Consider the following 12,788-nt stretch of genomic DNA (forward strand, 5'->3'; position numbering starts at 1 on the left):
AGACTTGAACCCGAGCTGCCGCCGACGGTGCTCGGCTCGCTAGCAAACTCCTTTCTCGGTAAAGTGCCGTTCAATATTGAAATAAATTTTCTCCCCTTATCCACCCGTATGGTACGTGGGACGCTCCCCTTTCCCTCCCCAGCTTTTCGCGTCCAAGGTCAACCCTAATTCACCTCGGACAGTTTATGATTGGGCAGCAGAAGTGCTTTTCGAGTCGCTGTCTAAGACAAAGATGTCGATAATGGGACAATGATGTGACTTGGGCAGTAAGGTCACAGATGCCACCAAACAGTCTGTTGCCATAGCTCTCAGACAGCTTGTCTTGCCTCGGCTATTCCTCGAGGACGGATTGACTGAAGAATTTTCCGAGGCTTCAAGTCTTGAAGTTCATGACTCATTTCTCCTAGGTAATAACAAAAGATAAGGTAACATCTTCAATCGTTGGTCGATTCAACAACGGGCGTCGATTGGAACAGACAGGGGCAGTGGTATCTTGAGTGGACTCGCGGAGGGCGATGTGGATTTCTCACCCCTTTGAGAAACTGACCACAGCCCGTCGCCGCTGGTGGCCACTGGGACAGTGTGAAGCTTTCTTTCTCGTCATATCTTCTCCGTCCTCAGAGAGCCAGAAATACCTGACCTGTGAGATGTGTGTGTGTGTGTGTGTGTGTGTGTGTGGACCTCTATTGACTTTCACTTTTCATGCTGAACTATCACGGACTATCATGGACTATCACGAATATCATGAACTTCGGTTGCCAACCAACTTATACAGCGACGACACTTGCCACTCAGTCCTTTGAGTTGGCAATAAGCTTGCATGCCGTGTGTGTGCCACCAACCGAGAGTCTGACACCAACAACCCAAACTTCTGGGACTGCGTGGCCCATGGCCCCCGAAACCGAAACTATCGGCGGACCTGCATAACCAGTGAGACCAGACCAGGTTCAGAAACTGCTCCCTCGCTCGCCTCGCTCGCTCCCAACCTCCGTCTGGCGTCTGCTCTTACGCAGCAATTTCGTCACACCGTTTCTCTCGGTTGAGCGGGACACTACCTGTAAGTACCGTAAGGCCTGGTGGTCTGCTGGACAGACAGCACACACTGTACGTTCCATAATCGCGAGTCAATAATGCAGACTGGCTCGACTGAAAACGGAATTTGCTGACAGTGACTGCAACGCTCTCGCGGCGTAGCGGGCGCGGGCGCGGGAAACCCGCCCGCCCTTTGTGACACTGCGACCACACAACTACATACGAACTACCCATCGAGGCGACGATGACTGCTGTTCCGGTTCGTTCTGCATGTCTGGAACCTGCCAACAAAGGCAGGAGGGAGAGGAAGAGTCCTGGATGGTTGGGCCCTGGGTAGTGACAGGTGCTTCAAGACCCCCAAGCATCAGGGAATTCTGGCGGTCATGGGAACGGCGACGAGGAGGGGTTCTCGTTCTCGACGACGAGTCGGCGAGTCTATTCGGCAGTGCAGGGGGTCGGGGTCGTATCATCGTATGGCGTTTCCAGGGCCGACGACTGTCAGTGCTACTTCTCCGTTCACCTCCGGGATCTCACGAATTTCTGTGTCTATCAGGCGTGGATGCAGCTTTCCGTCTGCTGACAAGTGGAAACCTCGGAGTTGACATGTTCCACTCTCAGCGGGATTTGTTGAGTACGTCCGATATCATAGCGACGCAGGTTCGGAATGAACGGCGAATGCTTTTTCCGAAGCCTTGGGCACCTTGATCGGCGCGAGGAGAACGGGACGGGTGCACATTGACGTGAAGATCAGGGACCGAAAGATGGATGAACGGGGCACTTCTGTACACGCCCACACGCCCACACGCCCAAGCTCCTCCAACGGCACTCCAGTTGCGCTGGACAAGATCCGAATACGGCCCGATGATATTGCCTCGACATTGTGGCAGGACTCTCATTGCCCTAGAGGTAGACATGTACTTGTCGCCGTCCGTAGCACTGTGGTCCATTGGGCTGGAGAAACATGGATGTCGAGCATTTCCCGACCGTTTTTCATCGGCGTTTTTCCTGTGCATAGTTCCGACACTGTAGAGTTTTCTGAGGCCACTGTTGAAACCCAAGAAAATGTGGTGGTAAACTCGGAGCCGAGTGTCGTCGGGAAGGCTCAGTTCCAGCCGAGATCAAATTTGACGTCTCCTCGTTCCAGGGTTGGGGTTCTTGGTGATAGCCATGCGTCGTCATGAAAGCGTGGACCCCACCACTGAAAGCCTTTTGAGTGGGTCCAGATGTCCGTCTGGCTGTCCAAGCGTCAAACAGCAAAGTGGAAACTCTGGCTGCCACTGGCTCGAGGCTGTTTTTTTTGTTCAATTGCTGCCGTTGTGTTGACGGTTCGGTTCGGTTCGTTGTGGTTCGCTGGTTCAGTTCTGCCAAGTCGTCCGTTGTTGGACGGTTCGTCAGTCGTCTGACCACCATCGCAACCTCTTCTGTGGCCCTCCATTCCCCATCACTTGATGGACACTTTGACCGCCTTTGTTGCACCAAGTGCGACGCATTCGAGACAGCCGCGTCGTCGTCAATATTCGATAGATTCGATAATCGGCCGAGTCCAGACGCCAGAACCGCCAGAAGACTTCTTCGACTCCTCTCTCGATCCCGCCGCACCAAGGGCTAGAACGGCCTGTTCCGCACGCACGACTTGTCGACTTTGCTGCCTCGTTTTTAGGGAATCGCGATCACTGTTCAATTGGACACTCAACCGGCGACGACAGAAACCAACATGAAAGGCAGCATTTGAAATCACCACAACCTGGAAGACTCTTTCCCCCGGACGGAGTGTGGCATGGGGGCAAGGCATACTGTGTACCTACGCCGCAGAGACGCTATGCAGTACCTGTATGTACAGGTGCTTTGCGACACAATGCTCCCCGCTGTGCCTGCCCGAACTGCGGCCCGTGGATCGTTGGCAGACTTGCCAGCTCGACCAACCCAGGATCTGTCTGCCCCTTCATCAGGTGGGTGATGCCCACGGTGACGGTGCCCACACACACAGTGTGTATCGTGTACGGCTCCCCTCCTTGAGGTGGCACCCGTTTCGCCGTTCTAACGTCCCTCGCTCGCCGGCCCCTTTGCTTTACCCCTTGTCGGCGACCACTGTTTTTCTCTCAATCAGGAATGGAGAGACAGCCGCGAAAATGGGATGCAGAGGGTCATGCAGGCCATGACTTCACTCTGAATGTGATTGTCGCTTATTGGGCCGGGACTTGGAGAAGTTGGGCGCCACAAGGTACCGAGCCGTTGGCGGTTCTTGGATCGAGTTCGGGTAGGTAGTGTAGAAGCCGCCAATAGGGCGGAGCCGTAGGGAGACAGAGTGTAGAAACCGATCCTTGTGCGCACGTTGGATGCATTCTTCAGTGGACTCTTATTTTCTCTTCTTTTCTTGCTTCGAGGTGCGTTTCACGGTGTGTTTTTCAGCTTGGCAGCTCGCCGACAACGAGCAATCCGCAAATCCGGGGCTGCCTGTTTGGTCAACCTGCAGTCAACTGGCCATGGTCAGCGGAGACAACAAGAAAGAAGTTGGCGGTTGGCTCGCCGTGATTGGGCATTGCCGGTGGTAGAAAAGGACGAATGGAGACGCAGGGAGGGGAGCGATGGGGACGGATGGGGCTGATGGATAAGATGGGCAAAAACATGGGAAAGTTCCTGATCATTGTCACATCGCGTTTCCACTTTTGGGACCCGACACTGGGGTGCCCCTGGGTGTCGGATTCACAATCGCTGCCGGACAGGGCAACAGAGCCGATTATCACACCTGCAGTTCTGGCCCTTTATTCCTCGATTTTCCGGTCAGAATTGGACTTGGCACGGACATTCTTACCAAAAGTGCAGTCCATCACACCCAAGTGGCCCGGCACCGGCACGCCTTGTCACGAAGCGGCGGCCGCAAGCGAAAGTTGCAACGCAGCAATCGCATCCTTCGTCGTTTCTCTCATGACCTTCCCCGTCCTTCAACGTCCCATCATCCTCCGCCGCCACCGTGGAAAAGATTGAGCAACCCCCCTTCCCCTCCATCCAAAGAAGGACTGCCGGTTATCAAGCGCCAAACCGCCGCCGACGTCAGCTACTTTACCCGTGCCCGTCGCCGGTTTCACGACTGAGGCTTTTCCCAAGATTTTCGCAATTCTCCGCCCCGAGCCAGAGCCGCGAAACTCAAGCGTTGTTACGGGATTGACGGGGTACCTCATTCCCAGCAAGCCGATTCCGGTTCCGAATCTGAACCGGCCGAACAACAAAAGCCTGAACCCCTGAACCCTGGACGCCCGGCCGGATCACTCAAATAAACAAAGCGGGACCCGCTGTGTTCCCATATTGCCGGGCCTACACTGTACATACAATCTCAATAGCTCCGTCACCGTCGTCGGCGTCCCTCTCCGATTTCCGAGACTCCACGCCGCGTCCGCACCCGTCCCGTCCCGCGGCTCCGGATTGCATCACCAACACAGCTCCGTTCCGATGGCTCCACCAACGCAGTACAAGCCTATCCAGCCGGCGCCGTTGAAGGTCGCGAAATCAGGCACTTCATCTGGCACCGGCCGTGTTAATGGAGACAAGCACGCCAGGAGGGTCAAAGCTGTGACTCAGGCTTGTCATACGTGCCGTCGATACAAGGCCAAGGTATGTTCTAGTCTCCCATTTGATTCTTTGTCTTGAGACGCTGATGTTTTGTCATGTTTGCGATGCATAGTGCGATGGACTTCGCCCCAGATGCACTAGCTGCAAAACCAAGAATAAGCCATGCGGCTACGAAGGCGAGGAGGGCCAGTCCCGCCAGGAGGCGATGAAATCACGGCTGGAGGCGTTGGAGAAATTGGTGACCGCCCTTCAGCAAAAGTCACCCGAAGAGGCTGAAACATTGCTTCAGCGTATTCGAAATGCCGACGATATTGTTTCGCTTTCATCGGCTGCTTCCAGCGAAAATGGTGACCGCAGCGTCCCTGGATTCCATCGCAACGATTCGACGTCGCCCAGCATGGGCGGGTCACTTTCCGAGTCATCGACATCACCATCAGCTGTCCCGACTGTATCAACCGATATCATCAAGCGTGCTTTACAATCGGCCTCTCCATCTTCAGACGAGTCGTCCGAAGGTAGTATGCAACTTGTCTCAGGTTCAGGGAGCACCACGGCGCGCCTGCGTGTCGATCATTCGGCGTATCTAATTCGTTTCGTCATTCCCAATGCGGACGCCACCCGTGCGGCTCTCAACAGTTTCTACAGCTCGAGCGGAAAGCTTTTCCATGTCTTTTCTCAGCAGGAGATGGATCGGTACTTCACAACCGTTTTTGGCTACGATGGACGACCCAACTCTTCGCAGAAAATGGCGATATGTTGCCTTTGCTCAGTCGCTGCCATTGGAATTCAGTACAACCCTGACGACTTCGAGAAGGGTTCAGAACACATCTTTTATGAAGTCGCCCGACGGTATTTCGTGGATGTCCTTGAAGAGTCATCTCTCGATGCTATCAAGGTTTGCACCCTGTTGGCCTTCTTCAACGTCATGAACAAAGCCACCATCTCGCTTGCTTGGCTTGAACTCGGCATGAGCATGTCTCGACAATTCGGCTTGAATACCAGCATTTTGCTTCACGATGAACGGACCGACAAGATGATTGACTACAGGAAGACTTGGAGGACGTTGATGTTTATCTCCAGCTGGCTTTCATCTACTTTGGGGTACATCTCCGGCAGCACTGGGTCAGACTTCCAGAAGTTTGTCCCCATTGCAGACGTTGAGCCTCATTATCCCCTCGCTGTGACGGAGACCGTACAGAGGGAGATGACCAAGATCTCGCTTCTCAAGGCCGAAATCCTCCGCATGCAACTCGAGTTCCAGGATCTACCCAGGCTTACCGTTGTTGCTAACGAATACCTTGAAAAGTGGCACGAGAAGCTTCCGATCGAAGTGCAGTTGGCCAACCTTGCCAACCCAGGTGTCGATGACACTGTCCGAAGGTCTATATTTCACGTTCACCTGCTATATCTCGGTGCCATGCAGCTCTTGTATCGTTGGATTGCTGCTCGCCTCATTCAAACGACCACTGTCAATGGCAAGGAGGTCTTTGTTGCTGGCGAGTCCGTCCCCGAGGAGGACCGAAAGCTGCTGAAACACGTTTCGCAGGGCCTCATTGCTGCGAAGCACTCGGCCCGCCTGCTTGCTTTGCTGCACGGTGAACGTGGTATCTTCCAGCGCTGCTGGTTGGTTATGTAAGTTCTGACGACATTCCCATCAAATATAAATATTTGGACGCATCCACTGACACGCCTCAAACAGCTTTCAAGCACATACCTCATGTGTCGTCATTTTGCACTCGGTTGCGCAGAAACAGGTTCACGGCTTCCCGGTTAGTTCTTGGGCTCCGGACCTCAAACTCGCCCAGCTGTGTCTGGATACGCTCGAGTTTTGCGGAAGAATCGATCCGGTGGCTCTTCGCTTCCACGTGCGACTATCGGCCATCTTCAAGAGCCTAGCAGCCGCTCTTCCGAGCAAGGCCGACCAAACTGCCAGGCAGAGGACAGAAGACTGGGTCACCATGCCTCCTGACTTTCCGCCCATCCCTGGTGCTACCGGAGTCAACAACAGCGTGGATACACCGATGGTAGATCCGGAACAGCTTGAGGAGCCGGATCCGGAGTACCTTCTCACCATGCCGAAGGATGCCAAGGAGCGCGTGGTCGCGCTGTCACACTCACTGTTGTCGGCACTTTGCCGACCTTGGGGTGGTGACGAGGCGGGACCGGCGGGCACGGCTTGTGCGCAGGGAAAGAGCAGCAATGCGATGGTAGTCACGGAAAAGGCGGTGGATGAGGAAGGTATTCCGGCAACATCGGCGACGTTCCGTTGGGATCACACAGGCCACCTGGGGTCGCGTGGCATGAGCAAGTTGGCGAAAGAGCTGGGGTTGACAAAGTCGATTGACGAGTCAGGTCCGGGCTCTTGCTCTAGTGAGCTCAGCCTGGGAAGCGACTGCAGGTTTTTGGATAGCGAGGACCCGCATGGATGGCAGACAGCGCCAGAGTACATCGACATGTCATATTGACCATAATGGGGCAGCGGCGGTGATGAGAAGGACTGGGCAGGGACATGATTTGATGTCAGCGGGCTGGAGTTGTCTACCGTCAGGTTAATCGGGGCGTACCGGTTTGCATAGTGTTGGTGTCTCCTTTTAAGTGCTGTGGGGTTGGGGCATCAGTGTGCGATTTTGAACTTCTTTTGTTGTATTGTCTTTTTTATCGTTTGACCGACCGAGTTGTCTATTATGCTTAGAGACTGTAGATTGTAGCGTCGCGCATATCGAGTAGCTTTTGTGTTCTCTTGGAACTGAATAGAAACCTGAACGTGAGAGGTTGTTGGGCTTTTCTCTTTTATCCCTCTTCATTTCATGTTCAAAGAGGGGTTCGCGTGGTGTAACCCCATAAGCTTACACGGTGCAAACGAATGAACTACAACTCGAAGCGGCGCCTCCCGTCAATACTGCAGTGTACTCCATTCAGAGTCGGAGAAGAAGTATAGGAGGTACGTACTAACAATTTTCGGCTTCCCTTTCCTCGGGACGGGACTGCTGGCATTTCGACTTCAGCTTCAAACTTGCACCCTAGAAAACCACACACTCTGCTTCAATCACAATGTGCTGATGATCAACCACTCCCGTCCTGCTGAAAACAAATTGACATTCTGCGCTTTTCTTCGCGGCGCTTCTTTGGATGACGCGAATGGCCACTTGTGTGCGACCAGGGACTGCACGTCGTCGTGGCGCTAGGGACTTGTCCCTGTCAGATTCAAGGGTGGTTTTAGCGCTCTAGCTACCTGATATTGCCTGATTTCTGGGTATAACTGGTTACCCTAGCACCCCCTATACCTTCTGAGCGAGTTAGTCATACACTTTTCAATTAATTAATTCTGCACCGTCACATCTGATAATTAATAGTCTGATTTGCGTATTCACATTTAACGCTACGATTATCGATTATAGGCAATATCCCTATGAAACTAATAACGTTAGCTATATCCTTATTAAAGGAATTTACCGATAAGGCTATTATAGTTATCTTTAATACCCCTACTAATTAGCCTAATTAATATAAAATTCTTAAGAGACTCGTTGGTAGTAATTAGGATTTTAGTAATTAGCTACTTAAGGGAGGACTTATAATTTAAAGGGTTCTACCCCCGAAGCTGTAAGATTTCTTCCTTACTAAGTAAGTAAAGGACCGCCTTCTAGCGGTAAAGAAGGAGCTCGTTAAATTCAATAGAAGAATCCAGGTTAAGAAGGCTATAATTATAATTATAATAATTGACTACTACTATAATTATTAATACGAATAGTATTATTATTGAGATTATTCCTACTATTTAATTTTAAGAAGAAGCTGCCGCCGGCGATAACGAAAATAATAAGGAAGGAAGTTTAGGAGAAGAAAACGAAGAAGAAGAAGAGGAGGATAATAAATATTATACTGAATAGGATATTAAAGAGGATATAGTTATTAACCCCTCTACTAATTTAATAGTTGCTGGGAAAGTAGCGTACGATTAAATTAATAATATATATAACGCTCGTTATGAATATTAGAAAGACTTCGATAACGCTAATACCCAAATTCGTAATTGGATGAATACTTATATCGCTGCTTGTTATATTAATACTTTATTTAAATAAGATAAATCTACCCGCGACTTGCTTAGAGAAATTAAGAATTAAATTAATTATTGACCTATCGGCCAAATCGCTAAAGTTTATCGAAACTATTAAACTTTTATTAAAGAAATTATAAAAAAGTAACCTAAAGACTTCGGAAAATAGCTATCCGACTAAGAGATTCTTATTATAAATAGGAAGAGATTCGGAGTTAATAAAGTAACCTCACTTACTTTATAGTTTATTGACTTTATTGATATAGTCTGTAAATATAAGTTTATTTAAGTTGGCAATTCATAGAAGTTCGATAATGAATTCGAAGAAATATTTTTAAAATATAAGGATATATTTATTAATTTTAAAAGGGTCAGTATATTAAAACGTATTGTACTATTAGCTAATTCTAAGAAGGCTATAGTTGGTAGCGCCTAAAATATTGGCTATTTTAATTCGTAAAAGTTCACATTTAATAAGGAGGACGCTCCTAATTTTAATTGTAAAAAGAAGCAAAAGGTAAATATAAGGAAAAAATACGGCGCGGATAAAAACGCGAAAGATTCTTTACGGCCGAAAAAGAGAGGAAGCGCTACGCTGCTTTATAAGGTTTACGAACGAAGCCCTTACTTAATAACGCGCTACTAATATTTAATATTTAAAATTAAGGATAATCCTAAATAAGAATTAAGCGGCCTGACTTACAAATTTATTAATAAAAATTTCGAAAAATATCCCGAAATTAATAAAGAAATTAAAAAGGCTAAAAGCCAAATACGGAACTACTTTATTACTTCCACGTAAACTATTATTTCGAAAAATTAAAGGAAATAAGAAATTAGTACCTATAATTTAATACTTTTTTATTAAATAAGGTACTTTCAATACGAGTAGCGGAAAAGGTAATGTTTATTTACTTAAGAACTTTGCAATTTTTCGATTCTAGGGCTTCTATTTATATTTTTAATAAAATTAATCATTTCTCTTCGTTTCGAATAGCGTCCTTAAAGGACTATATTTAGGCTAGTAAATTTTAAAAACCTATTAAGGGTTTTAGGACTATTAACGTAGAAATATAAGGAGAAAGGGGAACTTTAAAATTACAGTTGAAAAAAATAGCCTTCTACTTTAATTTTACTATAAATTTTATATTACTACGTTTACTTTAAAAGTAAAGTCTTTATTAGGACTATAAACCCTCTAATAATTACTTCCGTTGGCTAAATAATTTATTCTTTTATTTCCTTCAAGAAATCTATTACTAAACGGTCTTTAAATACCTACTCCTCTTCTTTAACCACGCCGCCTTCTTTATTTATCGAAATTGCTTTAATTCCTTTACCGGCTATTACATATACAAAATACCTGCTAAATTCTAATATAAACGATTTAATTACTATAATCCTTAAATCTTCGAATACTTTTATAATATTGAAGGCGCTAAATTCAAAGGGCCTGCCACTTCATTAATACAATACGTACAGTATTTCAAAAATTAAATAATGAATTAAACGAAAATTATAAAATAAGGAATTTAGCCTGGGAGAACGTTTCGCCGTCGACTTCTTCGAATATAAAGTAAGGAGAATTAATTTTAAATATATTATATTTATTATTTATCGATAGATTAAGTTTATTTAAGATATTTATATAGCGAATCGAATAGTTGAGGCTATTAATGAAAGATTCTTTTCGGTTATCAATATAATTAATTACTAATATAACGTTAAAGTTAAATATATCGAATATAATAATGAATTTAGTAGCTAATACGTTAAGGACAAATTACTTATACGCCTTATTATTTTTAAACTTTTAATACCTAATATTCAAATTTAAAACGGTAGTACTAAGCGTTTAAAGGGTATAATTAAAGAAAAGGTACGTATAATAATAAATAGTGCCAAATTCCCTTATATCCTCTAGTTTTAAATAGTTTTAACCTCAATCTACTTTATTAATTAATCGCCTAAGTATTTCTATAATTAGAAATTACTATATAAATAATTTTATATTTTCGTAGCCTACTATAAAAGGGTATAAACCGAGCTTCGTAAGCCTAACCTTGATTCTTTATATATTTATAATTATAAAAAATATATAATAATAGGTACCGTATAGAAGAAAGAATAATGGTATAAAAATTTTTAATTAAAAGTTTGAATCGGATTCTTTATTAGCTATATTACTTCCTTTATTTACTAAATTTAAACTCCGTAGACTAATCATATCGTCTATAACTATAATATATTCTTTAACGAAGATTCAATTTATATAAAGAACCTTAATAATTTTAAAGAACGATTAAAGTTAATTAATAACCAAATTACTAATTTATTTAACTAAATTAATTAACTTCTTTAATTATCTGCGCAATATTTTAAACCCTTTAACGAGACCTAAAATATAGAAAATAATAGTCTTACCCCTCTTCTACTATTATTTCTTAATAATGAACTTTAAGAAAATAATAACGAAATTATTTTAAAATTAATAAAACCTACCGCTTAGGGTAAAATATCTATCGATTTTATATTTAATTACCCTACTCCGCCAAATATACTCCCAATTACTTTTACTATTAACCTTATTATAAATTTACTAAAGTTTAACTCCTTTCTAACCTTTGAACTATAGGAGGCCGCGTTTAATATTAAGAGATTTATTTAATTAATTAAGCAGTAGTAAAGTAAAATAATTATAAAGGTAGAAATTAATTACCTAATTTCTAATGGTAGTAAATTAAATTCTATTAAATGTTAAGACCTCCTTCTGATCCTAAAGATTTATTATAATTTCGAATATTATAATTTAAATAATTTTTTTTAAGTAAATAGAAGAAGTATATTTTAATAGCTATAAAGAAATAAAGTTATAAGTTAAAATTAATAAAAATATTCTCCGTATTAAAAGTCTTCAAATCCTCGACTATATATAAATATACGTATATAAATTTAATAAATATAATCGGTTATTAAAAGTAAAGGCTCGCTTTATAATTAAAGGAGATTAATAGTATAATTACAGCAAGGAAACGTATACCTCTACGTTAATTAGTTGTTTATTTTAGTCAATTATTACTTACGCTGCCAAATTCAATTTCGAATTTATTTCATATAATATAGTAAACGCTTTTATTAACGCCTATTTTAATAAGGAGATTTATATATATATACCTCCTAATTATCGAAAAGATAATATTATCTTTAAAATCTTTAAAACCCTCTATAATTTCTAACGAATTCCTTTATTATAATAGCGAGAATTTAATGAAACCTTTGAAAACTTAAGGTTCAAACCGTTATTTAAGAACCCGTATATCCTCAAATACAATATAATCCTAATTTTCTACTACGTTAATAATATTATTTTCGCCTTCGATAAATTATAGTATAATAAAATTACTTAAATTACGAAGAAATTAGAGGAGAAATATAAATTTACTAATAGTAATAACCTTTAATGATTTTTAAGTATTGAAATTATTTAAAACCGAAAGGTAAATTATATTTGGTTATTCTAACGGGAATATATTTATAAAATTACTAAATTAATTAAAAATCCCTATACCTTCGCCTTTATTTTAATAAATAACGAAAAACTTATACTTTAAAATAGCGTAGCCTCTTTTAATAAAATCTGGGAATATTAGGTCGTTATTAGTTCTATAATATATACCGCTGTAATTACCCGGCCTAATATCGCCTTCGCTGCTAACTGATTAATTTACTATAATTACAATCCCGGTCCTCAATATTATAAAGCTACTTATAAAATTTTATATTACCTTTAACATTACCCTAATCTTTCCCTCTATTATAATAAATTAACGAAATTCGAAATCGCCTTAAATATATCGTACGCTGACAACTCTCTAAATCGAAAGAGTTTATATAAATTCAAAATTAAATTCTTTGATAGTCTAATTTATTAGGGTATAATTAAATAAAAGACAATATCCACCTCAATAATAGAAGTAAAACTATTAACGATCTCAAATACTACTAAGGAAATTATCGCTATTATATATCTATATAAAGTGATTAATATTCCCCTCAATAACGATATACTTATAATTAATTATAATAATATATAGACGATCTATATATTAATTATTGAAGTAGCGAAACT

At 43.1% G+C, this 12,788-nt stretch overlaps 3 protein-coding genes across 3 annotated transcripts; all 3 read left to right on the plus strand.

Moving 5' to 3' along the window:
- The first annotated feature begins 2,653 nt into the window (after positions 1 to 2,653).
- B0H65DRAFT_108456 (uncharacterized protein) lies at positions 2,654 to 3,279 on the plus strand. Its single transcript, XM_062820532.1, has one exon. It carries the CDS (start codon positions 2,865 to 2,867, stop codon positions 3,189 to 3,191), a length of 327 nt encoding a protein of 108 aa, XP_062684421.1. The 5' UTR covers positions 2,654 to 2,864; the 3' UTR covers positions 3,192 to 3,279.
- Positions 3,280 to 3,657: 378 nt separating this feature from the next.
- On the plus strand, positions 3,658 to 4,017 carry B0H65DRAFT_440063 (uncharacterized protein; the record flags this gene model as incomplete). Its single annotated transcript, XM_062825458.1, has 1 exon — positions 3,658 to 4,017. The coding sequence occupies one exon, from the start codon at positions 3,658 to 3,660 to the stop codon at positions 4,015 to 4,017; it is 360 nt and encodes a 119-aa protein (XP_062684422.1).
- A 285-nt stretch (positions 4,018 to 4,302) lies between these two features.
- Positions 4,303 to 7,127, plus strand: B0H65DRAFT_108575 (uncharacterized protein). The gene is made up of 3 exons (XM_062820533.1): positions 4,303 to 4,641; positions 4,712 to 6,231; positions 6,299 to 7,127. Exons 1-3 carry the CDS (start codon positions 4,480 to 4,482, stop codon positions 7,062 to 7,064), a joined length of 2,448 nt encoding a protein of 815 aa, XP_062684423.1. The 5' UTR covers positions 4,303 to 4,479; the 3' UTR covers positions 7,065 to 7,127.
- Positions 7,128 to 12,788: the final 5,661 nt, after the last annotated feature.

This window comes from Neurospora tetraspora (genome assembly GCF_033439725.1).
Source record: "Neurospora tetraspora strain CBS 560.94 chromosome Unknown B0H65scaffold_2, whole genome shotgun sequence".
NCBI classification, from domain to species: Eukaryota; Fungi; Ascomycota; class Sordariomycetes; order Sordariales; family Sordariaceae; genus Neurospora; species Neurospora tetraspora.